General features: G+C 53.1%; 1 protein-coding gene across 1 annotated transcript in view; it reads left to right on the top strand.

Annotated features, from left to right (window-relative positions):
- The first annotated feature begins 4190 nt into the window (after positions 1–4190).
- The window catches only part of PREX1 (phosphatidylinositol-3,4,5-trisphosphate dependent Rac exchange factor 1), a 186285-nt gene continuing 162542 nt past the window's right edge, over positions 4191–27933 (top strand). Inside the window, exon 1 of the mRNA XM_086702427.1 lies at positions 4191–4560. Coding sequence (XP_086558553.1) covers positions 4348–4560 — 213 coding nt within the window. The 5' untranslated portion in view covers positions 4191–4347. The remainder of the gene's footprint in view (positions 4561–27933) is intronic.

Here is a 27933-nt window from a genome sequence, read left to right as displayed (position 1 = left end):
GGGGGGTGGGGTGGGTGGCTCACCCAGGACTATAATATTTTGGTCTGAAGAAATGAACCCTGGCTTGCGTGGCCCACATTGAATTCTGTTGCCCAGCCCTTCTGGGCAATGCCAAGGGTGGAGATGTCTCTCCTGTTCTCAGAAAGCTGCTCTTGGTACTCAGAATGGGGAAAAGACTCTCCGGGCAGCTGGCCTGAGTTACTGAGAACTCATTTGCATTTGAGAAATGATTGCAATCCTGGGCAGTCCTTAACTCATTTCTCACTGGTGTGTTCAACTTGGGATGGGCAAAGCCTACCCCTCGTTTTTCCTTGCTTTATCTTCACTATTTTTTCTTTTGAGCAGAGCTGGGGAAGGCAGCCTTCGATTCCTGAGCGTGCAGAATCGGAGAGGCTCGTCAGGAAATAAGGAACTATCTGTCTGATGTTCCCAAGCAGCATTAGCTTCTTCCCTGCAACTGTGAAATGTGTGCAGCAGAAACAAAACGGTATTTCCCACGATTTGCCAAGTACATGGCAACAGAAACTCTAAAATTGTCCCCATGGAAGAGAATTTCCCTAACATTATCATTACTCCCCCATCTCAACTGAAAGGTTTTTTTTTTCTTTTTTTTTTTTTCTTTCTTCTCTCTCTCTGTTCTTTTGGTGAATGTTTCCCAGCTGTAGCCTGTTTTGGGCCCTGTCCTGGAGACATACGGGATCTAAGGGCTCCCCACTGGAGATCCTGGAGGGTGTGGGTGGAGGTGATGGGGAAGAAGGTAGGAGAGGTCAAGGCTACAACAAGGCTAGGAAAAGAAATCTGCCCGTTTGTGGTTGCTTAGTCATGTTTGGTTCGGTGAGTCGCTCTGTGCCAGGATTAGCTGGGAGGCAGCCAGGCCCTGGACCAAGGGAGTCCCCACTGATCACACGAATGCTGAGCTCCCTGTCTGAGTCATAAGACCTGGGGTGGGCAGTGACCTGAGGCAGAGGCCTGGAGGTGCCACCAACTAACCCTGGAGAAGCTGAAAAGATCTCATTTGTTTGTTGATTGATTAACTGATTGTTAATTTGGTTATTTTCCTTCTTCCCCTGCTCTGGACTAAAAGCACCAAGAGGGCAGGACCCTTAGCGGCTGTGTTACTGCTGTATCCCTCCAGAAACGCTCAGTGACTGAATGACAAAACTTGCTGTCTTTCTATGTCTCATTCATCGGGAGGAATGTCAGGGCTGAACATCACCGGTCTCGCGCACTTTGGTCCTAGCACCTCACCCGATGCCCAGCACGCAGTAGGTACTTGTGGCCGACACTTGTCTCTTGACAACAGAACCCCAAGTTGTCCAGGCAGCCACGTCCCAGCAGATGGAGCAGGGCTGCTCCATGTTGATAGTGACGACTCTGCTCTTGGTCAGGGACTACGTAGGATGGTTACATGACCCGGTCTGGCCCGCGAAGTGTAAGAGAAAATCTGCCTTGGACTTGTGTCGGCAGGTAATGTTGCCCTTGCAATAGCCATCTCGTCACTCTGGGGTCCCAGAGCTTGGAGACAAGCCACCGCGATGAGGATAGCAGGGCTGAAGGTACCTTGGTCCTCGATGACATTGTGAGTCCCGAACCAGCCTGAAGAACCAATCTCCCCTGGACCTCTTGTTAAATAAATACTGTCCTTATGTTTGAACCCACCAGTAGCCCATTCTTCTTCTTGTGGCCAAAGGCATCTGAATGGATTCAGCACTCAGTCCAAATAAAAGCCTTCACTTACTGAGTGCTTACTATCTGCCCCAAGTAGTTTCCACCGTGTTAACTCAGAAATCATTGCAACAATCTTACCAGGTAGGCGCAGCTGTTATCCTCAGTCCAGGGAAGAGACCAAGGAGGCACAGAGAGCTTAAGGGATACATTAAATGTTGTATCTTTCATTGGGGATGAAATATCCCAGAGGAATCAGAATGTAGAAGAGATGGGGGTGGGCCAGGGGGTGGGCGCCATCCACAAATGAGGAAATGTTTGGGGTCCTTTTGGCAGTGTGGGCCAATTCTCGGATATAACATGGGATCTGTGTCTGCGTGTGAGACAAATATCTGAAGTGGAAGCTAATCTTCGGTGGTCACAGCTGGGAAGGAGGCTAACACTGCTTGAGCACCTACTGTGTGCCAGCTGTCTGTGTCAGGAACTTTCATCAGTGGTTCTCAACTGGGGGAGATTCTGTCTCTCAGGGGACATCTGGCACTACCTGGAGACATTTATGGTTGTCACAACTGCCGGTGGGGAGAGAGTGCTCCTGGCATCTGGGGGGTACAGTATGCAGCTGAACCGGCCTACAATGCCCAGGACAGCTCTCCACAACTAATACTTCTCTGGCTCTACGTGTCCATAGCCTGAGGTTGAGAAACCCTGCTTTACGTACGTGTTTTTCGTTGTTTTTCCCTCTTACAAAGACTCCCGTTTTATAGACCAGGCAACTGAGGCTCAGAGAGGTGCTGTGACTAGTCTAAGGTCACACAGCAGAGCTACTCAGGGACATCTGCAATTTTCTGAGAACCTCAGGAGTCAGCCATCTTCTGGACGTAATTGACTCCACCACTGGCACCTGCCAGACTCACCTCCCCCATCCCCCTTCCCATCCGCCCAGAAGGGATTCACTCACTCAAGGCCCAGATCAAATGCCACCTTGTCCCCGATCCCAAAGAAACATCTCCTAGAGGGCAGAAGCCACTCCACTCTCTCCCCGTGTCCTGAGGAACTTGCAGCATTTACCCAGGCCATTATGAGAACAGTCTTGGGTGTTTGGAACAGAAGATAAACAAACAGTCATGTTCTTTGCTAAAGGGTGATTACGGTCTAGAGGGGACATATTATATGAATCAGCTAATCCACTGCAGAGACAATACAATCCCTGGTGTGTGATAGGGGAACATTAAGAATTGTGTGGACAATTTAGAGAGTAGGGCCGGCCAAGAAGGCAGTTTCCACACGCAATGATAATAATAAAGGACAAAAATAGAGAACTTTCTAGGGACTGGGCACTGTTCCAAGTATGCCCTGTGGACTAACACATAACCCTGTGCGGGCCCCTATGAGCCAGGTGCGAGGATTATTTCCATTGTATCCCGACGGGCACACTAAGGCTCTTCAGGCAAGGAAACCAGCCGAAGGTCGCCCACTAGCCAGTGAGGGAGATGGGATTCGAATCTGAGCAGCTAACTCCAGGCCTCAGCGCCTGGTCACCTCTCCATACCTTCCTGTGAGGCAGGTGAGGACATTTGTCAAGCGGTCCCGCTGCTTATCAAGGTCACACAGGGCAGCCTGCACTAGCGGCCGGGTTTCCCAAGGCCTTATCCCCGGTGGTGGGTGGGGAGGGGGCCGCGGGCAGAGCAGCTGCTCCTTGATCAGTAATTCGAGAGCAGGTCATAATTCCTTCTGGGAAAGGTGGAAAGAGGGTCGTCTCCTGGGGGCAAAGAACTTCAGAAAAAAAGGGATAAAAACGGAAGGACGGAAAGGGCAAGAGAGAGGGAGGGACCCGGAGAGGCGCGCGTCTTCCTTCCCAAGGTCGCGGCAGCGCCCGAGGGCACCCACAGGGCTACGTGTCCCAGAGGCTGGCACCGGCCGGGCAGGGGCCGCCCCCTCCTCCTCCTCCTCCGCGGGGCCGGCGGGGTCGCGAGGGCCCGGGCGGGCTGGCTCCCCCGAGCGGCTCCCGCCGAGAGCTTTTCCAGCCGGGGGTTCGCCCAGCTCGAGCGGCGGCAGCGGGCGGCCGGACCTGCGTGCGTGTGCCTGCGCGCGGGGGGTGTCGCGCGTGGCGGGGGTGGGGGAGGAGCGGCGTAGCCCGCGGCGGGGGAGGGGGCCACGCGTCCGGGCGCGGAGTTGGCGCGCGGGCGGCGGCTGGCGTGCCGCCTCGGGCCCCGCGGCCTCCGCGGCGCCCCTTCCGGGGAGTTCCCGCCCGAGCGCCCCGGGCGCCCCCGCTCCGACCGCGCTGAGCTTCCGACGTAGCCGCCGAGCGCCGCGGCGCGGTTCCAGGGGGCCCGGTGCGCGCGCGGAGCGCCTCTGCGGCCCGAGCACGGCGTGGCACTTGGCAGACGCTCCCTGGGCGGTGGGGGCGGCGGCGGCGGCGGCGGCGGTGGCGGGGCCCGCCGTCTGGGAGCCCCGAGGGCCGGCCCCCTCCCGCCCCTTGTCCAGCCTCCGCGCGCTGCCTCCGCCCCCGGCCCGGGCCGCCCGCCCCCAGTCCCGCCCGCCCGCCGCGCCAGGCGCCGGGCCCGCCGCTGAGCCCGGCCCGCCGGCGCGCCCCGTCCGGGATGGGGCGCCTGGACGCCTGAGTCGCCGTTCGGCGCGACCTTCGCGCGGGGGAAGCAGTCGGCGCCGCGCGGCCGCGCTAGAATGGAGAGACCCGGCGGCAGCGATCCCAGCGGCGACGGGGCTGGGGACGGTGCCCACCCGGACCCCCGGGTCCCCGGCGCCGCTGCGGCCAGCTCTGGCCCGTGCGCGGCCGCCCGGGAGTCCGAGCGCCAGCTGCGCCTCCGCCTCTGCGTCCTCAACGAGATCTTGGGCACCGAGAGGGACTACGTGGGCACCTTGCGCTTCTTGCAGTCGGTGAGTGTCGCCCGGGGCGCGCGGGGACAGCCTCTGCCCGGGCCGCCAGCCCCGCTGTGGAGCGCAGGGGCCTCCAGTGCCGGGCGGTCGCCACTACCTGTGGCCGCGCGGTCCCTGGGGGTCGCGAGAGTCACCTCAGGGGCGCCTCGCGGGGCGCGCGGAGAGGTGGGGAGATGCGGGCTCCCCCGGAGCTGGGCTGTCGCTTCCCTGGCCGGCCGGCGGTCCGAGTCCCGACTCGGGATCTCCCGCACTCCGTTCCCCCCCTCCCCTGCACGCTGCCCTTTTGTCTTTTTCTTTTCCCCTCCCCGCCTTTCAAATAGTTTTAAAATTAGTTGCATCCGCGAGGCAGGGGCTCTGGGACCCAGGCGCCGGGAGCTTTCGCTCCTGCTTTTTTTCCCGGGGATTTCTTCGCCGCCTAGTGCACCGCGGAGTACTCCGGGACACCTCCTAGACATCCTAGAGCCCAGCGTCCCTCCGAGAGTAGGATACAACCCAGTGCCCGGAAGAGGGACGGAGATCCCACAAACCCACAAAAGCTCGGGGTAGGACCCCTTTCCCCAGTGCACGCGTTTTTGTTGGAGCTTGGGGAGAGTGGGTTTCGAACTCTCGACTTGGCAGTCCAGGTCCCACCCCTATTTCTAAGTGGCAAAAAATAAACAGCCCAGCGCTTACTATGTGGCAGGCGCCCACATGTATCATCAGGAGGTTTAACCTTCCGAGTGGCCCATGAAGTGGGGACGAGTATTTACCCCATGTTTTAGGTGGGAGAGTTTAGCTCCAGCGAGGTTGAGTAACTTGCTCAGAATCACACAGCTGGTTAATTGGGGATACTGGGTTCTAAACTCCTGTGTTGCATTTCCTTTTCTATTCTTTTTTTCTTCTTTTCCTTTCTTTCTATCTTTCTTTTTTCCTGTGAGCGGGAGGAAGGGGCCACTTCCCTGCTCTCCTGGGAAGTGAGAAAAGTGGCCAGGGGGCGGAGGGGGTGGGCCTGGGGCCAAGCCTCGGTGGAAGTTAGGAGACTCCGAGGGCTTTAATCTCCTTGCCTCCTGCTGGGACCTCATTTACTCCCTTCTTGGCTCTAGGAAGTCTTTTAATCCTGGTTAAGGAAGGGCTGGTGGGGGCGGTGGTTGTTCCTTCAGAGACCCCAGAGCCAGGCTGTGCGGCTCCCCATTTCCAAGGGAAAGAGGGAGACTCTGGCATCCTCTGGGGTCCCCATTGGCTTGGAGGTGCAGCTAAGGCTGTGTGAGGTCCGAGTTCTAACTCGGGGAGGAGAGAGCCCTTCTCTCTGTGAAAAGAAGGTGTGTTCGTGTGTGTGTGTGTGTGTGTGTGTGTGTGTGTGTGTTGGGAGGGGTTGGGGAGTTGTGTGGTGGCATTGAAAACCATTTGGCTAAAGGACCCTTCTAGAAAGGCCTGTGAGAGTGTTGGTGTTTCTTTTTGCCATCTCTCCCTCTCTCATAGTTTGAATAAATAAATAAATAAATAAATAAAGGAATCTGTTCAGTTTAAAGCTGGTAGTTTCTGATATAAAGATGCAGACAGTGCTCATATCTCTGGGCAATGTCAAATTCTAGGGAACTCCTCACTTCTCCTTCTGAGCCACTCCCTGCTCCTCAGTCAGGAAAGGAAAGAGGAAAGACAAGCCAATTTTTATATTAATGGGTAAGAAAATAGATCTCTCCCTCCCACGCCCTTGCCTAGATGGTGTGGTGCATTTCAGAGCAGATACAGATCGTGTTAGGGTTAACTGTGGTTTTAAATTGTCTACTTGTAGAGTCCGAGGTTGCTGGAATAATGGAAATTGATTGGAATCAATGGTTCTTATTATTAAACAAGAAAAAGAAAGGTTTCTGTATTTCCACATTATTGAGGTCATCAGTTTTTGTTTCGATTGACCTGTCGGTTCTGAGATGAGCTGGTTCTTGGACCAGTCATGCTATACCTGCCCTGGCCTTAGTTTGCCCACCTGTAAACCAAGGGGAGGAGAATCCAGGTGTCTTTTCTGCCTTGTCCTTTTGGGTGTCCCCAAGCTGTTGCCAGAAATGGACTGATTGTGTAACCTGACCAGCCATACATACCTCGTTTGTGAGCCACAGGAGGCCTCTCTTGTTTTGCTCCATCAGAAGTGCCCCCTAAACCACCCAAGGCCTTTCGGTTTGGAAAACCCAGGGCTTCGCTTCAGGGGCTGCTAATTACCAAGGCTTTCCACGCATCCAGGCTGGCAGCCTGCATGGTCTCTTCTGTCTTCCCACTCGCTCCTCTGAGCCTTTATACTTGGTAAGGGAAGAATGCTTGGTAATCCCTCCCAGCTTTTAATTCCATGGGGCAGAGCTTCCCTGGCCTCCCTGGGTCCCTAGTTTCAAGGCTCTGTTGTCAGTAGAAATGAAGGCTTTGTGGTTGACTGTGAATTGTGGGAGATGCAGAAAGGCCAGCTCTGGTGGGTTCCTGCCCTCAAGGAGGGGACAGTCTAGTCCATGGTGGCAAAGTGGATGTTTACAGAAATCCAAGTATGAGGCTGGGCTCTGGAGCTAGACTGCTTGGGATTGAGTCCTGGGGCTGTATAACCTTAGGGCAACTGGCTTAACCTTTCTGGGCCTCAGTTTTCTCCTCTGTGAAGTAGGAGCTGATAATAGGTCTTATCTTACAGGGTTTTTAAGAGTGTAAGTCAGTTATATAAATATATATAAAGCACTTAGAACACTGCCTCGTAGGTAGTAAGGCATATAAATGTTAGTATCAGCATTACTTATTTTGTTATATGGTAATTAAATAATATAGATGATTAGGGTTCTAGGATTTCAGCATCAAGTGAGCAGGAGTAGTCAGGGAGGGCTCCCTGGAGGAAGTGAGGTCTGAGTCAGCACCGAAAAGAGGACAGGGAGCCTGAGCGAATTTCCTTTTGACCATCTAAACTCCGGAACCAGTGGTTTTCTTTGGTTCCGGTTCTGGGGCTCTGTGGTTCCTCCAGAATCTCCCCATCTTTCCTCACCTCCTTCAGGAACTGGATTGCACCCCTTCCCCATCTCCAAGGGGGACTGATAGCTTTGGTGCCTTGTTTTGTGTGTGTTTATTTAAGGGTCATGGAAATGCAAGGAGAGCCCTCTTGTAGAGATGCTGGATCTTTCTTGGAGGACACCGAAAAGATGGTGGGAGAAAGTGCCCTGGGTTTTGACTCAGAGCCTTGGATTTCAACATTTAGAAGCCCTGACCGTGTTGGGTGCTCTTGGTCAGTGTCAATAATGAGAATAACAATTACAGTCATTAGTGGGTAGGAGCTGACACTGATTCATAACTTACTGCTCTGGGCGCTTCACATGTATCAACTTATTTGATCTTTCCAATACCCCGTGAAGAAAGTGCTGCTGTTGCCCCATTGACACATGAGGAAATTGTGGTGAAGATAGTTTCAGTGAGCTGGGTCATGCAGACAGCCGTGCCAGAATCTGATCCCAGGCTGGCCACCCCGGAGCTCATGTCCCTAGACCCCTCACAGACTGGCTCTGCCTCATAAAGGCCTTGGCCCATGATTTATTAAGGTGGCGAAACGGGGATTCGAACCCGGGTCTCTGTGATATCCTGACCCTCTGCCTGCGCTTTCTCTGGTTACTCCCCTCTGTGGCTCCCATTCTGTCTTCCGCAGAATGGGCAGAACTATAGAAGACTAGAAATGGCAGGCGGCCAGATTCCTCCTCCGTGCTCCACGGCTGTTTGCGAAGGAAGGGTTGAGTGTGGAGCTCCGGAGCCAGGCTCCTGGTGTTCGCATCCTGGCTTTACCCCACAATGACTGTGCGTGGCCCTGGGCATGCCACCAGCCTGTTCAGTGCCTCAGTTTTCCCATCTGCACAATGGGAACAGTGTAGCACCTGTGTCCTAGGGGTGTTATGAAGCTTCGATGAGCCTGACGCCGAAGCCGTTTGAAGGGGGCCAGATGCGCAGTTGGTATTCAGATGCTATGGTGGCTGTTTTGCTGACGTACAGCAGTGGGGGGAGGAGAGGGTTGTCTGTTTGGGGTTCACGGGGCAGGTGAGCCTTGGGCTCACCGGTTTCTTGGTTGGATTTTGGTTTTGGGTTCCTGCCTGCAAGTGAGGAGACCCTGGGGTAAGTGCCAACGCATCCTGCGATGCGTGTGCCAGCTGGGCTGTGGTGGGAAGGGAAGGGGAGCCTGGGTGGATGCGTAGAGAGACCCCTGGGTAAGGGTTGGTCAGCAGGACCCCGTAGGGCTCCCTTGACGGAGGACAGAGACCTGTCACTCCCAGAGGGTCTCCTCCACCGGCTGGGGGATGGTCCTGGACGATCAGGGGGTGTGGGCAGAAAGCTCCCAGAATGCTTTCTGTGGTTCTGCTTTTTTGGGGGGTTGGAGACTAGAGCTTTTCCTCTCTTTGGAGCTCTGCTTGCCGAAAGAAGAAACTGTGGTTTTGTGTTGTCACTGCTTTTTTCTTTCTTTCTTTTTTTTTTTTTTTAAAAGATTCTTTGCTTCCAGTCTCTCACTAGAGAGAAATGCCAGGGGGTGGAGGTGAGGGACACATTTTAAATTCTGCAGTCACCGAAACAGAATGACCTACCCGGTCGGTGACTTCCGGGATGTTCACGAGGGTGTGTTGCAAAAGGTAGGATGCTGAGACGTGTATGTGACACAGTTCTGCTTTGGGAAAATAAACAGAAGTCATAATATACACATGTCCGTTGTATACGTCACATTACAGGAGCTTAGGGAAAAGGACACAAGGATGTGTTTCTTGTGGAGAAAAGCAAGCAGGAAGATAGAAGGAAAAATGCGCTCAGAAACCTCATGTATAATACTGTTCTCATATCAAACCAGGCACATGTGTATGAGCATATATGTTACAAAATTCTGGCAGAGAGTATTGCATTCCTGCATGGTTATCAGGCTAGTGTAACCTCAGGAATGATAATTTGCTAACACTTATAATAAAGTACTAAATGTTTACCAGCCCTGTGTAGAGCATTCTCTGTGCATCAACTCAAAAGTGCTAGGTATTTATTGTGCTTCCCATTTTTACAGATGAAACCCAAGGCACAGAGAGGCCAAGTCAGTTTTGCAAGGTCACACAGCCTGACAGGGCTGGGACTCAGACCCAGGTAGTCTGACTGCAGAACCCTCATTCTTTCCCGTTCTCCTGAACTACCCAAAATGATGCTGTGTTCGTGACCAAAATTAACCGCCTTTGTGAGACCTCCAGCTGCCCATGTGGACAAAGAATTAAGCCCGAAGGTCCAAATTATCAGAGCTTTTTAGGATGCCAGAGAACCTGGGCCAGGCCACTTTGTATTAGGCCACAACATCATTAGGGAGTCAGTGAAGGTCTTTTGATGACAAAAACCTAAATGTCAGCCGGAGTTGGGAGGGGGCACCTTTTGTGTGGGGCGAACAGAGCTCCACACAGGGAAACGCAGAAATCTGGACTGCGTTTCTCCGTGTGCAGGTAGTTTTGGAGCACCTGCAGTATATTCTAGGCAGTGTTCTGGGCCAGGAAAATGCAGCTGTCAACAGGGCACATGTGGCCCTTGGCCTTTGGAGAAGGCTGACCCATCAGAGAAGCTGCATCTCGTGCATTTGCGTGAGGGTGTTCTCCAGATGAGCATCCTAGAGCCCATTCACCATTATTGGGTGTTGTCCCTTATAACCGTTTATCTGTCACTTAAAAAAGCAGGTGGATGGGATTGGTGTCCTTGGCCTTTGGAGGCTTCCGGGCACCCCTTTCCTAGAGGGTGTCCCCCTGAGTCCATTGAGCTCTGGCCACTCCCTCAGGTCGACAAACCCACATTCTCTTTGCTTCACAGTGCCCCCTCCCAAGCCTCCCCCCAACCCCCAGCCTGTGCAAGAGTTGTCTCTGAAGCAGGTCATGCCTGGCTGCAGAAGAACTTGACCTCTCAGATTTTTGTGATTTCTCATCCGTTTTTTTTTTTCCAACGGCCACCAGCTCTCTGGCTGGAATCGTGGCAGGTGGCGGGTAGGCAGGGTGGACAGGTCCTCAAACCAGCGTGCCTTGCTCCCCCGGGGCACAGGGCGAGGCCAGAGCTGGTCCTGGCCCCAGAGTCCTGGAGACATAGAACTTGAGAGTAAGCTGGGGGGAGAGGGCAGGGGTCTGAATCTCCTTGTTTTGCCTGTGAAGCCCCAGAGGGACTCCCTGTCAAAGTCGTGGCCCCCAGAGGGAGGTGCGCTCTGGTCAAGGGTGGCGGCCCTGCGGCCGGTCAGGGTTCCATCCGGAGAGTTCTGGGAGAAGGCTGGGGTGGCCCTCGCCCTCTTCCCAGGATTTGAGTTTCAGCCTGGCTCAAAGGTCCCCCTTAAAGAGGCTCCTCAGGGGGCATTTCAGCCCTAGCAGCTGGTCTGTGGTGAATCCTCCGTATTTTAACCCTTGGCCCCACTGGAAGGTGGGGGCGGGATCATCTTCCCTTGTGGCGACTGTCCTGTGAATTGTAGGATGCTTCACAGCAGCACTGGCCTGCCCTTCCGTCAGTTGGGACCATTGAAAAAGGTCTCCAGATACTGCCCCATGGCCCCCAGGGGGACTGGCTGCCAACCTTTGACAACCAGTTCTGCTTTCGCACCGTATTCTGGGGCCTTTACGCACACATCCCGGAGTATGAGAAATCTATGCCGTCGTTGTGACTGTATGCATGTGTACGTGCTTACCTGAGTGGTGTGACAGGGGTGCTCTTCACCCAGCGGTCTGTCTCGGGTTCACGGTTAGGAGCGTCGAATCTAGGGGCGCCTGGGTGGCTCAGTCGGTTAAGCCTTCGACCCTTGATTCCAGCCTAGGTCATGATCTCGCGGTCTGTGAGTTCGAGCTCTGCATCGGACTCCACACTGACGATGCTGAGCCTGCTTGGGATTCTCTCTCTCCTTCCCTCTTTGCCCCTCTTCTGCTCGCTCGCTCTCTCTCAAAAAACAAACAAACAAACAAACAAAAAGCATGGATTCTAGACACCAAACGGCCTGGGTTCAAATCTCAGCTCTGCCCCCGTGTGACCTTGGGCAAGTCCTTTTGCGTCTCTGAGTCCTGGTTTCCCCATTATCCACGGGGAGTGCCTGCAGAGCGGAGTGCTGAGCCAAGGTCACGGCCGCCCCACTACCTGCCACAGTCTCTCCTGTTATCCGAAAGGAAGCCCTGAGAGAGAAGGGAAGTCCTCCAGCCTCCCAGCCCTATGTAGATGTTTCAGTTTATTTTTATTTTCCCGGCTCCTTGAGGACCAGAGGGGGTTTGCCTCTTTTGTCTTGTGGTCGGACGCTCAATCTGTGTTTACCAGCCTGGTTCCTTCCCCAGGGTGGGACTGACAGACGATCCCTTGTTTCTGGGCCAGGGGAGGCCAGGCTATTTCAGGCTGGCGGGACTAGGGCCACCAAAGTCTGGTGGAAGCAGGTGGGGTGGCCATGAGCCACCAGGATCCGGGGTCTCGTACTTTCGCCCTTGCAGGGGGGTGGTGGGAAGCTTCTGCAAGGAGCGAGGCCAGGCCCAGAGCGGGCTGTGGGCAGTCCGTGCTTTCATTCGCTGGTTCACATAGTCATTCAATAAACGCACATTGAATGCCTACTGTGTGCCAAACACTGGGCTAGGTGCTGGCACATGGCCAGGACAAGATGGACAAGGTTCCTGCCCTCGTGGAATCTTCAGACAATACAAAGAGGTCACTTGAGAAGGTGGCAACAGATGGAATAATAGTATCTGCTGAGGCCTTGCTGTGTGCTGAGCCCTGTGCTGAGTGCTTTGTATGGATTATCTCTTTGAGCCTTTGCAACAACCCTCTCCTGTAGGGGGTTCTCTCATATATCTGTTTTGCAGATGGGGAAACTAAGGCCCGGAGAGAGTGATTTGCTCAGGTCTACTCAGCTGGCGAGTGGATGTGCCAAGAAGGGAAGTATAGCGGCATCTGCTTGTGACGGGGTGGCCAAGGAAGGCCTCTCTGAAGAGGTGGCTTTTGATCTGAGTCCTGGGGCCGAGAAGGAGCCAGCTGTAGTTGAGAGAAGTTGTTCTAGGTAGAGGGGGCAGCATGCGCAAAGGCCCTGAGGCAGGACTATGCTTAGCTTGTTTGAGGAACAGCAAGAGGCCAGGTTGGTGGAGCTGGGGAGAGGAAGTCGGTGTGGCATGAGACTCATGCACTTTATTAGTGGGTGAGGAGCCCCTGGAGGGTTTTCAGCTGGGGTGTGGCTTGGTCTGATTGATGATCTGAAAGTCTTACTGCGCAAGGGTCTTCCCAAGATCGCAGCAGCCACCTCCTGTCTCTGGCCTGGACTCTCACCCAGGAGGGAGGACCACACTTTCCCCTTGCCAGGCAGATCCCCAGACCCTCTGTCTGGGAAGGCTGTTGTGTGAATCAGGGCCATTTCTGTCCCCTATCTAGGTCTCAGCCTCCGTGTGAGTACTGCGTCTGAGCTGACCACACCCAAAGAGGAGTTTGGGTCCCTGTTCATGGCCAGGGTGTCAGCAGGCTGTGCTGGTGGCCGCTGGGGAGATGGCTGTTGATACACGATGGGTCTCTGCTTCCTGTGAGAGAGGAAGGCACCCCTGTTTTCTGTTCAGGAAACTAATTTGCATGATTAAAAACTACCTCCGCTCATAATACCATCTTAACAACGCTTTCCTCTGTAGCTCTCACCTCTGCCCTAGGCGGTGTGAGTGTGTGTGTGTGTGTGTGTGTGTGTGTGTGTGTGTGTGTGTGTGTGTGTATTTTTCAGACCCACTTTGCAGGTGAGGAAAACTGAGGCACAGAAGGTGAAGTGGCTTGTCCAAGGACACACGGTTGAGAAACAGCCAGGACTATTATGCTTGTCTGCTCTGCTCTCACCCAGGCCTGCCCCCTTCTGTCCTCCAGACACAGAGCCAGAGGGGGCCAGTTAGAACTTAAGTCACTTCATACCACTGCCCTGCTCAGAGCCCTCCTGAGACTCCCGCTTCCCTCTGAGTAGAAGTGAAGGTCTCAGGATGGCCTGGAAGGTCCTGTGAGATCTGTCCCTGTTTCCTTTCAGGTCCCCTCTCCTGTTTCTCTTCTTTCTCCTGCAGATTTTTGTTTTTGGTTTTTAGTTTATTATTTTGAGAGAGAGAGAGAGAGAGAGAGAGAGAGAGTAGGGGAGGGCAGGGGGCAGAGAGAGATTCTTAGAGAGAATCCCAAGCAGGCTTCTGTCAGTGCAGAGACTGATGCGGGGCTCGAACTCGTGAATTGTGAGATCATGACCTGAGCTGAAATCAAGACACTTAACTGACTGAGTCACCTGAGCGCCCCCACATACGGTTTTTTTAATTGAGATGCGATTCACACACCATAAATCTCGCCCTTGCAGAGCGTACCATTCGGTGGTTTTGAGTATATTCGCAAAGTTGCGCAATTATCACTGCTAGCTAATTCCAGAATCTCCTTTTGCTCCTACTCCCTCCCGCCCCCTTTCTCCTGCCTCAGGGTGTTCTCGCCTCTTCTGTTTGGAATGTTCTTCCCCGGTATCCCTAGGGCTCACTCTGGCATGTTCCTGAGGAGGTCTTCCTCCCCCTTTCAAACCTGTCCTCCACCCCCACCTGCACCCTTCCTATGCTTTCCCTTCCGTGCCCCTTCCATGCGGGAGTCTTCTCCACCACTTGACACACTAGATGGCTGACTTACTTACTGTTTATTGTTTGTCTCACTCACGCGAATGTCAGCTCCAAGAGGATAGGGCGTTTCTGTCTGTTCCACTCACTTCGTCTGTTAGACACTGAGAACCATGCCTGGCCTGTGGTAGGTGCTCATTAAATATTTTTGGAATGAAAAAAATGGCTTTTGCTTTGTACACATGTTTATGTTTTATAGAATAGGATTATCGTGACCGATGCAACTGCTAAATACTTCTGTGCAGACTTTTGGGGGCCTGGGGCTAAGATAGTTTGAGGGCCAAAGGTGGGTGTGGGCTGCCTGGACTGCTGTGTTCACTGATAAACCCCCACCACCCAGCTCTCGTGAGCTTTGGTCAAGGGAGTGGTTGAGTGAAAGTTGGAGGAGGCACTGTCTGGTTCCTGCTCCTTTTTTTTTTTTTTTTTTTTAATGTTTGTCCGTTTATTTAGAGAGCCTGTGCGTGCAAATGGGGGAGGGGCAGAGACGGAGGGAGAGAGAGAATCCCAAGCAGGCTCCGCACTGTCAGCGCAGAGCCTGACGCGGGGCTCGAACTCACCAACTGCGAGATCACAACCCGAGCCGAGATTGAGTCTGACGCCTAACCGACTGAGCCACCTAGGCACCTCTCCTGCTGCTTTCTTAACGAGTGGCCTTGGCTTGATTTGGGAGTGTGCACCCCAGTGTGGGATGTGGCTAGAGACTGGTGTCCTTGGCCTGCTGCCCTTACCACTCCAGGAGGGCCGAGGGAGCTCTGTATGGTCCCAGCCACCAGCCGATGGCTGGCCAGACTGTTGTTAGGTGGTTTTTAAGATTTATTTCCCCTTGATCACAAAGGCGATAAATGTGGTGGTGTCTGTGTCAAAAGCACATTCCCTTACGTCTGTGTCTGTTCAGCTATAAGCACTCTTTTATGGAGGCAAATATGGTAAAATGGTTTGTGTGTATGCCTGGCTGTACCTATCATGTATTTCTACATATGTACAGGGGTCTAGACACAAAACTCTAGTATGGCATACTTGTGACTAATTTAACACATTTTTAAAGTTTTTTTTAAATGTTTATTTTTGAGAGAGAGAGAGGGAGGGAGGGAGGGAGGAGGGGCAGAGAGAGAAGGAGACACAGAATCTGAAACAGGCTCCAGGCTCCGAGCTGTCGGCACAGAGCCCAACGCGGGGCTCGAACTCATGGACCGGGAGATCATGACCTGAGCCAAAGTCAGGCACTTAACCGACTGAGCCATCCAGGTGCCTCTCTCTTTTTTTTTTTTTAATTTTTTTTTTTAACGTTTATTTATTTTTGAGACAGAGAGACACAGAGCATGAACGGGGGAGGGTCAGAGAGAGAGGGAGACACAGAATCTGAAACAGGCTCCAGGCTCTGAGCTGTCAGCACAGAGCCCGACACGGGGCTTGAACTCACGGACCGTGAGATCATGACCTGAGCTGAAGTCGGACGCTTAACCGACTGAGCCATCCAGGTGCCTCTCTATTTTTTTTTTTAAGCTTATTTATTTATTTTGAGAGAGAGAGCCCAACGCGGGGCTCGAACTCACGGACCTGATCATGACCTAAGCTGAAGTCGGATGCTTAACCGACTGAGCCACCCAGGCGCCCCAATTTAGTACATTTTCTTAAAGTTAGTTTTCTGGTAACTTTTTATTTTGACGTGTCAAGAATAGAGTACCCCTGTATAACCTTCATCCAGATTCACCAATTGGCAGCTGTTGAGTACATGTGCTTTTATTTTATTTTTTATTTTGAGAGGGGGAGAGAAAGAGCGTGTACACGTGAGCAGGGGAGGGGCAGCGAGGGAGAGAGAATACCAAGCAGGCTCAGCGCAGAGCCTGACGCAGGGCTTGATATCATGACCGTGAGATCATGACCTGAGCCAAAATCACGAGTCGGACACTTAACTGAGCCACCGAGGCACCCCGCATTGCTTTTAACTCTCCTCTTTCTCGTCTCCCACCTGTCTCCCCCAGCCCCGTAGAGACACACACACGCACACACACATTCACGTTACTATTATCGCGTTGATCTACTTGAGAGTAGTTGCGGGTGTGGTGTCCCTAAATAACTCAGCATGTTTCTCCTAAGAACGTGGACATTGTTGTGTCACTGCAGTGCACTGAACAAAATCAGGAAATTTAACGTCAATACGGATTTATACAATTCTACAATCCAAATTCATATTCCACCCCTTTCCCCCAAAACGTCATTATATCTAGCCACCAAGGCACTTGGGAGGACGGGGGGACGTTTGAGTCATGTCCTTATGAGTCCGAGGGCTCCCGCGTGCCCACACGATCCCTTGGAACATCTGGTCCCCCTCCCCTCCCATCCCTAGTCTGGGGTCCAGTCGTGGATCGTGTCTCCTTGGTGATTTTGTGTGTGATTTTGACCCTGTGCGCAGAGGCTTCACTGAGACGTGGCTCTGCCCGTGCTTGTCCTCAGCCACCGCTTCCCAGCTCCGTGACCTTGGGCAGCTGACTCTTGGGCCTTAGTTTACTTAGCTGTAAGATGGGGAAATCTCTGTTCCTACCCGATAGGCTTGCGGGATTCCGCCACACGTGTTATCGAGCGCCTGCGGGGTTTCTGGCCCCGTTGTCGATGCTGGGGGTACCGCAGTCCAGGGCAGGCAAGCACGTGGGCCCCCGGGGGGCTTCCTCTCCCATGGCCACCGAGGAGGAAGGATTCGCTGGCATATGGTGTCGGTTTCCAGGGACACCCGCCACGCACTGGCCACCTTTGCTGTCACCGCACTCACTGTAGAACGTGGAGAAAATAAGGACCCTTCCAAATAGGCAGTGTCCCTGTTACCCTCCCTCCGTGTTCTCTGCTGTTGTTTTAGCTTGGGGGCGACCGTACTGCACACGCGATATTGTGTGGCCCCTGCTTCTCTGGCCCCTTCTGTGGGGTTCCTCCCAGGTTTCCACTAAGCCCTCTTCATCACTGAGCCTTTGAGGGCTTCATGACGAAACACGGGGGCCCCGGCTCCCCGCCATCCGGGTCGGATCCTAGGTGCTTCGTGGCTGTGTCATGCAGGCCGTCTGCTTCACCTGTGTTCGCCTTGGTGTCCTCTTTCCAGAAATAGTGCATCTCCTAGATCAGTGGGAGAGTTAGATGAGTTCACAAATCCGTGAAGCTCACAAAACAGTGCCCTGCACGTGGTAGGTGCTTCCCGTGTATGAGCTACAATTCCAGTGATCCTCCTAACGTAACAACATCATGTTAATACAATTATTATTACTTAAACATCCATCTAAGATTGCATGTTTACACGGTTTTCAGTTTTCCAAAGCGACAGACCATGCACATCGTCTTTGTTCAAGCTGCCAGTTCCTGTATTGATTCAGTAACTGAGGGCTGAAGAAACCTTGGTTTAGACCTTTTGGTTTTTACTACCCCAAATAAATCCTTGGCAGCTAGAATCCTAGAATCGGGCTGGAAGGACTGGAAGAGACCACGACATCCCGTCTCATTTTTCTCATTTGTCTCATTTTTCCAGAAGGGGAAACTGAGGCTCAGAGCTGTTCCAAGCCTGACTTGGCTCAGGCTTACCGAGTGAGATTGTGGCTGAGACGGAGTTTGAACGCAGGTTTCCTGACTCCTGTCTGGCGATTGTCCTGTGTGCCCCCAAGATTCCTGTGTTTCTGGGAAATGTTGCTCTCAGATTCTCTGACCTCAGTGGCCATAAGCGTGTGTATGTGTGTGTGTCGGGGTTGTGGGGTGGGCGGGGGGGTCCAGTGCTAGCTGCTGAGGACACAGAGCTGATTAAAACAGACCTTGTTACTATCATTTGTGGTCCGCGGTCCATAGAAACTGTAGGCACACCAAGCTCCCATGCCTACAGGCAGTGCTTGGCTGGAGCTGAAGAGCAGCCCCTCCCTTCAGATGGGACTTTGCCACAGACCTCACTCTTCCCTGATATCCCTCAGGTTGAAACTTAACGGTGGTTGCCGTGTGTCATTAGTCTTGCCCTGCTGGTTTTCCTTTCCTTTCCTTTTCTTTTCTTTTCTTTTCTTTTCTTTTCTTTTCTTTTCTTTTCTTTTCTTTTCTTTTTATTTGTATTTTAAATGGAGAGTTAAGAGGGGCAATGGAACATTTCTTCTCACCTTTGTTTCTATCAAATGGAAAACAAAGCCAAAGAGGGTTATGTGTGTGGTTTTTTTTTTTTTAAGACTTATTCATTTCTAAGAGAGAGAGAGAGAGAGAGAAAGCATGAGTGGAGGAAGGGCAGAAAGAGAGAGAGAATCCCAAGCAGGCTCCCCACTGATAGTGAGATCATGATCTGAGCCGACCTTAGATGCTTAACTGGCTCAGCTGCTCAGGCGCCCCAAGAGGATCATGTGTTTTAAGAAAAGTAGGAGGTGGCACATTTCTCTTTGGAAGAAAGATGTGTTTAATAAGGAAAAATAAGCAAAAACGCGCTCTTCTGTTAAGAGGATGCCACCCTCATTGGCATCACGAAGGCCGCCTGGCTAGCTGCACTGCCTCACCTGCCGGCCCTGTGGGCAGTTGAGCCCGAGATGCGTGTTCCAGTGTGTGGGTGCTCCCTCTGGGCCCGCGAGGTGAGTAGAGGGGGAGAAGGATGTTCTCCCTTAGGGTGACTCCACGATCCCCAGCTTCCGCCTCCTGGGGCCTGTGGGGCCGAGATTCCCACATCCATCTGTCCTACTTTCTGAATCTTGCTCTGTACTTACAGTCCTTTGGGAGGTCCTGGGGTGCAGACCTCAGAGAGAAAGCAGTGGGTTCCTGCAAAGGTGTGAGAGGGACCCTCAGCTCTCGTGTGGGGCCCCTGCTACCACCCCCGGTCAGGCTCAGCGTCTTAACTGCGCGTGTGCAGCCCAGAGAGGAGCCCAGAGGAGCCCTCTCCCCTGCTTCCATTCTCCCACATCTCAGTTTTGAGAGAATAACGACAATAACAAGAACAATGATAACAGCACTGCTGTTGCTGATGAGAACAGCCAGTGCCGATTGTCAGAAGTCCTTGGTTGCAAGTGACAGGAGGTCCAGCTCAAAATGCCTTAGCAAAAATGGGAATCCCTTGGCTCATGTCCGGGAAGGGTCTGTCCGGGGCCTGGAGTGAGTTCTGATTGGCTGCCTTGGGTCATGTGGCTAGGTTGGGTGAGGGGCCCACCTGTGCCATGTGGTGGTGAGGGAGCAGTCGTTCTGGGAAGGAAGAAGGTCCTGGGACGGGAAGAAGGGAGGTACAGGGTGGGAGCATCTCTTCTCTTGTCTGCTCATGTCTCCATCCCAGATGGGAAGCCTTTGCCTTCTCCTGAGTCTTGGGTTCCAGGTGAACCCTCTTGTCACCTGGCCTGCCTGGACCACCTCATGGCTTTTCCACTTCCTACCTTCAAAGCCTTGTTCATATCCTGCTTCCTTAGGAGGTCTTCCTTGACCGTTCTGGCTCTTTCCGTGGATCTAATATGTATGAGGTGTGGTCAGTGGACGTGTCTCAAGCAGTGTGGCCTCCCAGGAGCCTGATGGGGAAGGTTACCTATGTTGCCTGTTTTATACGTGGGGAAACAGAGGTTAAAAAGGTTCAGCAACCTGCCCACAGTCACAGAGCATCCTTTCCTCTTACTGCAGACCCCGCTGTGTACATTTTGCCTTGTCTGAGGCCACACAGCCTGGGTTTGAATCCAGGCTGTGCCCCTTCTAGGTATTGTCTCCCTAGGAAAGTGACTTACCCTCTGTATCTGGGGGAAGAACATTCCAGGCACAGGGAACAGCAAGTACAAAGGCCCTGAGGCAGGAACATATTTCAGGAAAGAGGCTGGGGTGGCTGGAGCAGAATGAGCCAGGTGGAGAGTGAAGTCAAGGAGGTAACAGTAGGAGTGGGGGGACGGCTGGTACCTGGATTGTGCAGGGCCTTGTGGGCCACTGTAAGGATTTTGCATTTCACTGAGTGAGGTGGGGGCCCTTGGAACTTTTGAATGGAGGAGGGACAGAATCTGATTTAGTTTTTTTTTTTAATTTTTAAAAAATGTTTATTTTTGAAGGAGAGACAGAGCGTGAGTGGGGGGAGGGTCAGAGAGAGAGGGGAGACACAGAATCGGAAGCGGGCTCCAGGCTCCAGCTGTCACCACAGAGCCTGACGCGGGGCTCGAACTCACAGACTGCGAGATCATGACCTGAGGTGAGGTCGGATGCCCAACCAACTGAGCCACCCAGGCACTCTGAATCTGACTTAGTTTTCACAGGACTCCTCTGGCCGCCAGTGGAGAATGGACTGTGGAGGGGTAGGGTGGAGGCAGAGGAGGCTGCCGGGGTAGCCCAGATAGAACACCATGGCAGCTGGGGCCTGGGGTGTTCTGTGGGTGGTTAGAAGTTCGTTAATTGCCTCTTTGTGCTCCTGTGTTACTTATTAGTTGTGTGACCTTGGGTCTTGGCTTTATCTGATTGAGCCTCAGTTTTCTCATCTGTAAAATGGGGTTAATGATGTTGCCTCTCTTAACAGGCTGTGGGATGAATTATATGAGGTGATAATTGCTGGAGTGCCTGCGTTCGAATCCAGGCTGTGCCCCTTCTAGGTATTGTCTCCCTAGGAAAGTGACTTACCCTCTGTATCTGGGGGAAGAACATTCCAGCCATAAGCGCCCAGCAAATATTTGTGGAATAAACCAGTGAGTGAAGGATGGGGAGGTGGGCCGCACCAGTCTGCCCGAAGCATCTACCTCTAAGATCAGCCCCAGAGTGGGAAGCATCCTGTATGCGCCTCCCCCCACCCCCTTACTCTCCTCCCCACACAGAGATTTGAATGAACAGAACCCAGAATGTTCTGGCAACAGTCGCTCCCTTTTTCCTGGTAACAAAGGCATCTTTGTTATGTCTGGGTGTGAAATCCATTTCAGAAATGAGGATAGTGCAGGCTCAGGAGTCAGCTTGTGAGGATGGGGAGGGTCTTGGGAGGAAGGCATTTCAGGGCTCAGTAGATGGACAGCCTGCTTCCTGACAACCCTCTGCCCTCATTTGGGTCCAGAATGCTCTGGACTTGGTATTATTTTGTGGAATGAGAACTATGTGGCCATTCCTGCTGAGTGACCACATTGGTCAACACTACCTTCGATAGCATTACCACTGTCTTACCTCACACACGCAAAGTGATAATACACAGTGCTGGTGTGGCTGTTGGCAAACAGGCAGTTCCATAGGATGTTGGTGGGAGTGTTGATGACTGGCGTCTTTCGGGAAAAAGTCTAGGAGTGCCTTTAGATATAAAAAAAACCCAGGATGCCTGGGTGGTGCAGTCTGTTAAGCATCTGACTTCAGCTCAGGTCATGATCTCATGGTTTGTGAGTTTGAGCCCTGCGTCGGGCTCTGTGCTGACAGCTCAGAGCCTGGAGCCTGCTTTGGATTTTACGTCTCCTTCTCTCTCTGCCCCTCCCCTGCCCACACTCTGTCTCTCAGAAATAAAACTTAAAAAATATTAAAAAAAAAACAACACAACAAACCAATCACAATGCCCTTTAGTTCATTTCATTTGGGAATCTCCCCTATAGAACCCAGAGAAAAAAGGTATGTAACGACTTAAGTTTACAAAGACATTTGTTTCAGTTTTGTTTATAAATGGCCAAAAAAGCGGGGGGCAGGGGAAGTCACAGTAACAGAGGAAATTCTGACCAAGACTGTTGTGTGTCGATGCATTGGGCTGTCAGGCAGCTGTATAGAAGAATGAGCTTGATCTCTTCCCTTGATGTGAAGGGTTGCACACGCCGTGTACTGTTAAGCAAGAAAAGTTGCGAGTCAAACGTAGAGCGTGATCCCAATTTTGTGGGAAAAGGTAACGACAGTCTCTCAGTTCATGAACGTTGAGAAGGCCTCCGTAGGACGCACACCAGAATATTTACATCGTTGGTCTCAGGCTGACAATGAGGAGGGGTGCGGAGAAGATATTTTATTTATCCTTGTATTTTTTCTTCTTCTTTTTTTTTTTTTTTTGCATTGCTTCACCAGCTCTAATGAACACCTTATTTCTCAAATTAAGATAAACTCAGGGTGCCTGGGTGGCTCATTCGGTTAAGCATCCAACTCTTGATTCCAGCTCATGGTCGTGAGATCGAGCCCCGTGTCAGGCTCCGCGCCTGCTTAAGATTCTCTCTCTGCCCCTCTGCTGCTCGCGCTCTGTCTCTCAAAAAAAAAAAAAAAAGGAAAAGAAAAGATAATGACTGGCTTCCCACTCACTATGTGGCAGGACTGTATATAATATTGGGTCATGTACGTCCTCTTACGGTGCTTTGAGAATCAGGATAGTGGAGCGATTGAGCAAGATTCTGAAACCAGCCTCCTTAAGTAAGTGAATCCAGATTTGACCGACGGACAAAGATCTTTCCCTTCACGGAGCCGACATCCTGTTGGCCTAGGACTGTGCCTAGAACGTCTACAGCTTCTTGGCTGTCATGACTGGGGAGGCAGGATGTTGCTGGCATCTAGGGGGTAGAAGCCAGGGTTGTTGCTAAATATCCTGCAGGGCCTAGGGCGGCCCTCACGACGATCGCCTGCCCCTGGATGTCAGCGGTGCCGTGGTCGACTCTGGGTCTGGCCCCGAGTAAGAGCTCAGCACATACTAGCCGGTCTGATGCCCTGATGACCTCAGTGTCTCTGTATTGGCCACCCATCTTACAGACAGGGCAGTCGAGGCCTGGAGAGGCATCACCAGTGAGGTGGGAGCAGGATGGCCGGTGCCTGGGCTCGGGGCTGCTCTGCCCGTCCATGAAGAGGGAAGGCCCTGACCCCGGGGAGACTCTGGAGGCCCAGAGCTTGGTGCCGGCTGCCCCTCCCGCCTCTCAGCCTGGCGCCAGCGCCGTCCTCCTCGTCTGCCATTCACTGTGACGCTCGGGCCAAGACGTGTTCTCAGCCCCCTCCCCACGTGTCAGGGCGTTGTCACATCATGCTGGCAGCCGTGGAAGGTGGGGTGGGGGGAGGGGGTCGCTTTATTTCAGCTCATGAGAAAGGGCTTGGGTCGGGCGGCTCAGCCAGATCACCTCGCTTCGTCTTTGTCCCTCCCTGAGCCTCAGTGTCTCAGCTGGGCAATGGAGCCGGCTGGGGAGTGCTAATTCCTGGCCGCCTGCCCTCTCCCGGGAGCAGGGCGGGTGATGGATGCGGAACTGCTCTGTCCACAGTAGTTAGTTTAGAAGGAGCCGTTGTGGAGCACCCCCTTTGCCCAGCTCGTGGTCGGGAGGCTGGCAGGAGTCGGAGCCCAGCGGCGAGGAGCTGGGGACGATCCCTTCGTAGGGAGGCTTCGTAAAGGCTCATAGTAATCCCTTTGCTGACATTTCTTGGGTTTCTGTTTCCTGCACTGACCTCTGCCCTGACCTCCAGGCATCTATATCCAGATGACGTTCTGCTTGGGGTTCTGGTGGGCATGACAGGCTCTGTGCTTTCCCCAGCTTAGCCTGTTCAGGCCCCCCTCCCGTCCAGTCAGTGGCCCCTCCGTCCTCCCACTTATCAGGCTCATCCGTGGAGCCATATCGATTTTACTCTTCCTCTTACACCCTAGATCAGCAAACCCCATTAGCTCTGCCTTCAACAACAACCCAGAATCTGGCCACCCCTCACCTCTCCACAGCTGCCACCATGGTTTCTGCCACCATTGTCTCCTGCTGGGACTGTCGCAGTCACCTACTCCCTGGTCCCTTCTACCGTTGCCCCCTGGCAGGTGGTTTTCCACACACATCCTTTGTGAGTCACATCACATGCCTCCTCAGCTCAAAACCCTCCCGTGGCTCCCACCTCACTCAGTATAAAGGCCACAGCCCTGAAAGTGACCTAAATAGCCCTTCAGTGTCGGTCTTTCCACTCCCCACGTTTACCTCTCTGACCTTGTCTCCAAATGTACCCAACATATTCCAGCCGCAGGGCCTTTGCACTTGTGTCTGCTGGGTAGAGAGCACTCTGCAGGTATCCGTGTAGTTCGTTATCTCTGTAGGTCTCTGCTGAGATGTCTCACTTTATCAGTGCAGCCTTCCCTGACCGCCTCATCTAAAAATCGCACCTCACCCTCGTGCTCCCTCTTTCCCTTCTCTGTTGCACTTAGGTTTTACCCCCTTGTTTGGTTATCGTCTAGTCTCTACTCACTAGAATTTGAGCTCCTGGAGGGCAGGGATTTTTCTCTCTCCTGTTCCCAGACCTAAAACAGTACCCAACGCCAAGTGGGCACTCAGTAAATATTTGTAGAGGGAAGGAAGGAAGAACATTCACTCGTTGTCACTTATCTCCTGAGATTATGTTATAGATCAGGACTTTGGTATATAATATATGGACACCAAGGACACAGCTAAACCAAACAGTGGTGTGTGTCCTCAAGGGGCTCCAGTCCAGGGGAGAGAATGGACACATAAGTCATGACGCTGCAGAGTGGTAAGTGTTTTAACAGATATATCAAGATATATCAGTCAGGACTCTTTGGATTATAAATGACAGAACCCCCAACTCGAAGAGTCTCACGTGAAAACAAACAAACAAATACTTTTATGGGCTCACTTAGGAGTAATAACTTCAGGCATAGCTGGGTCCAGGTACTCCCTGGCTCACCCTTGGGCGTATACCCGTCCATGAACCAAGGATCGCCCATCCAGGGGCCCAGAACTCTGACTGGTCAGGCCTGGGTCCTGTTTGCCATTGTAGATGGAGGAGAGGCTCAGCTCCTCCGTAACCACATATACCAAGATCAGGACTCGGGACTTGGCTTTCAGGGGGTCGCATTTTCGGGAGCTGCTGAAAAGGTGGATTGCCTGCGTATTCTCAGTGGGTTTTGGGGTGAGTGGCCCTGTCTGTTGCGGGTGGCTGGGAGATGGAGTGGGGGTGCTGCAGGTTTCCTGGTGACAGGTGGTCCCCTGTCTCTCCCCGCACACACCTCCTTTGCCCCATCGCCCCACACTTTATAAATACTCCTGGCTCTCCGCCTTTCCACCGTCCTCCCTTGCCTGTATCACAAAGGGGCTCCAGATGGTGTGGCTCTTGGGGAGTCTGCCACGCAAATCTGTCAGGTTCCTACCCCCCCCTCGCCCACCCCTCCCACATATGCTGGCTGTGGGCTTCTCAGATCCTTATTTCAGGCCTGAGGGAGGAAGGATGCTCAGGGTCCCTGCGTGGGCCTGGGGCTCTTTCTAGCCCACGGTGCTGGGAAGCCATGTTTTACACACGAGTGGCTTCACAGACCTCCTTTGGCCTTTTGGTTCTCAGAGATGCCCTGAACCAGACTGGCCTGCTGTTAGCCACCCACCCTGGGGTCTACGCCAGGATATCTCAAATTTTACTGTGCACATGAACCACCTGGAGCCTTAAGTAAAGCACAGATTCTGGATCAGGACGCCTGGGGGGCTGGGGGTGCTGAGAAGCTGCATTTCTAATGAGCTCCCGGCAGATGGGAGACCCGTGCTGCTGGCCCGGGTACCACACTCTGAGTGGCAGTGGTTTACGGCGCCTTCTCAGGAAAGCCCTCCTTGGCCCGCCCCCTCCCCGCGCCCCAGTCTGGGTCAGACCCCCCCTTGGCTAGCTCTCAGGCTTGCCTCTTTTATCAGAGCCCTCGTCACAGAGGGAATGGGTGATTCACACTGTGTTAGATACACTCTAAGCTCCGGGAATCTTGTTTTCTGGTCTCTTCATACTGGCAGCAAGAATCATTTAAGGTCTTACTCTTACCCCGGCCAGGCACTAGGGAAGCAGCAGTGGGGGAAAAAAAAAGACAAATTCCTGCTGTCGTAGACCTGACATTTGAGTGGGAGGAGATGGACAATAAACAAGTAAGAACAACCCTGCAGTGACAAGCCCTAGGACAATGGCAATACAGGGATACGAACTGGAGTGTTGGGGCCTATCTTGGATTTGATGATCAGGGCAGGCCTGTCTGAGGAGGTAGGTGACTTGAGATAAGACCTGCACGTTGAGAAGTCACCCATGAGAAGAAAGGCAGGGGGCGCCATATTCCAGGCAGCAGGAATGGCCTGTGCAAAGGCCCTGAGGCAGGGATGGGTTGGGCCAGTTTCAGGATGAGCCAGGAGGCCAGCATGGCTGGGATGGAGTGAGTGAAGGGAGAGTGAATGGGAGAGGGGATCTGAGCAGCACGGTGGGAGCCGTATCACACAGGGCCAAGGTGAGGGGCTGGCCTTCTGTTGTAAGAACAGTGGAGGGGCGCCTGGGTGGCGCAGTCGGTTAAGCGTCCGACTTCAGCCAGGTCACGATCTCGCGGTCCGTGAGTTCGAGCCCTGCGTCGGGCTCTGGGCTGATGGCTCGGAGCCTGGAGCCTGTTTCCGAATCTGTGTCTCCCTCTCTCTCTGCCCCTCCCCTGTTCATGCTCTGTCTCTCTCTGTCCCAAAAATAAATAAAAAACGTTGAAAAAATATTTAAAAAAAAAAGAACAGTGGAGGGTTTCAAGGCCAGGGAGTCCGTAGCAAGTGACTTATGTTTAAATTTTTTTAAGTTTATTTATTTTTGAGAGAGAGAGAGAGGAGGGGAGGGGCAGAGAGAGAACCCCAAGCAGTCTCTGAGCTGTCAGCACAGAGCCCCGATGCAGGGCTTTAACTCATGAACTGTGAGATCATGACCTGGGCTGAAATCAGGAGTCAGACAAGGGGCACCCGGGTGGCTCATTTGGTTGCGCATCTGACTTCGGCTCAGGTGATGATCTCACAGTTCATGAATTCGAGCCCCCACATCGGGCTCACTGCTGACAGCACAGAGCCTGCTTGGGATCCTCTGTCCCCCTTTCTCTCTGCCCCTCCCCTCCTTGCACGCTTTCTTAAAAATAAATAAACGTTTAAAAAAAAGTGAATTGAATGCTTAACAGACTGGGCCATCCGGGTGCCCTGCCACTTATCTTTTAGAAGAGTCCCCTCTGAGGGCCCCTGGGTGGCTCAGTTCATTGTGTCTGACTCTTGATTTCAGCTCAGGTCATGATCCCAGGGTTTTGGGCTTGAGCCCCATATGAGGGTCAATGCTGAGTATGGAGCCTGCTTGAGATTCAATCTCTCTCTCTCTCTCAAATAAAAAAAAAAAGAAGAAAGGAGGGTCCCTCTGACTGCTGTGAGGAAAGCAGTCTCAGGTGGGGAGAAGGAGAGAAGCGTGGCAGGGTTTGAGCAAAAAGCCGGTTTCCATGGAGCTGAGAGCATGGCCTTGGCCATCACTTGCTTCGGGGCCACACTCCACTGGGCTCCATTAAAGGATGGCTTTAGGACCCTGCTGGGTGCTGCCTCGTGGCGGGCCTGGGTTTGCTTCTAAGGAAGTGGCTGATGCTGGGGGTGCAGGTCAGGAGGGGGGGTCCCCCTTCTCAGAGCTTGTCAGAGACTGTGGGAGAACCCCACTGGCCGGGCTGACCTTCGACATCACCTCCCCGTACAAGCAGGCGGGGCTGCTGACAGAGGGGGTGTGCCTTGCCCTGCTTCCATGGTTCCTAGGAAAGACTGCACTGCTCTTGATACTAATAAACACTCAACACTGTGACTGCTGCAGCCAGTGCGAACAGTGGCTGATGCTTATGGAACGTTTCCTTTGTACGAGCGAGACTGCGTCCCCAGCCCTGAAGTTAGTTGGGGGACTTCGCGAGATGCTTACCATAAAGTCGCAAGAGAGTGCCTGGTTAGCTCCTTTGCACGGTTGAGAGACCTGAGCCCAGAGAAGTGCAGCAACCTGCCCAGACACCCCCCAGTTAGTAAATGGCAGACGGGAAAATACTTTTAGAAATCCCCTGCGGGGCGCCTGGGTGGCTCAGTCGATTAAGCATCTGACCCTTGTTCTCGGCTCAGGTCAGGATCTCCTGGTTTGTGAGTTCGAG

The sequence above is a fragment of the Puma concolor genome, chromosome A3 (assembly GCF_028749965.1).
Source record: "Puma concolor isolate L17-30 chromosome A3, mPumCon1.1.hap2, whole genome shotgun sequence".
Taxonomy (NCBI): Eukaryota; Metazoa; Chordata; class Mammalia; order Carnivora; family Felidae; genus Puma; species Puma concolor.
The sequence above is the reverse complement of the archived record's forward strand: the minus strand, read 5'-3'. Positions and strand labels throughout refer to the sequence as shown.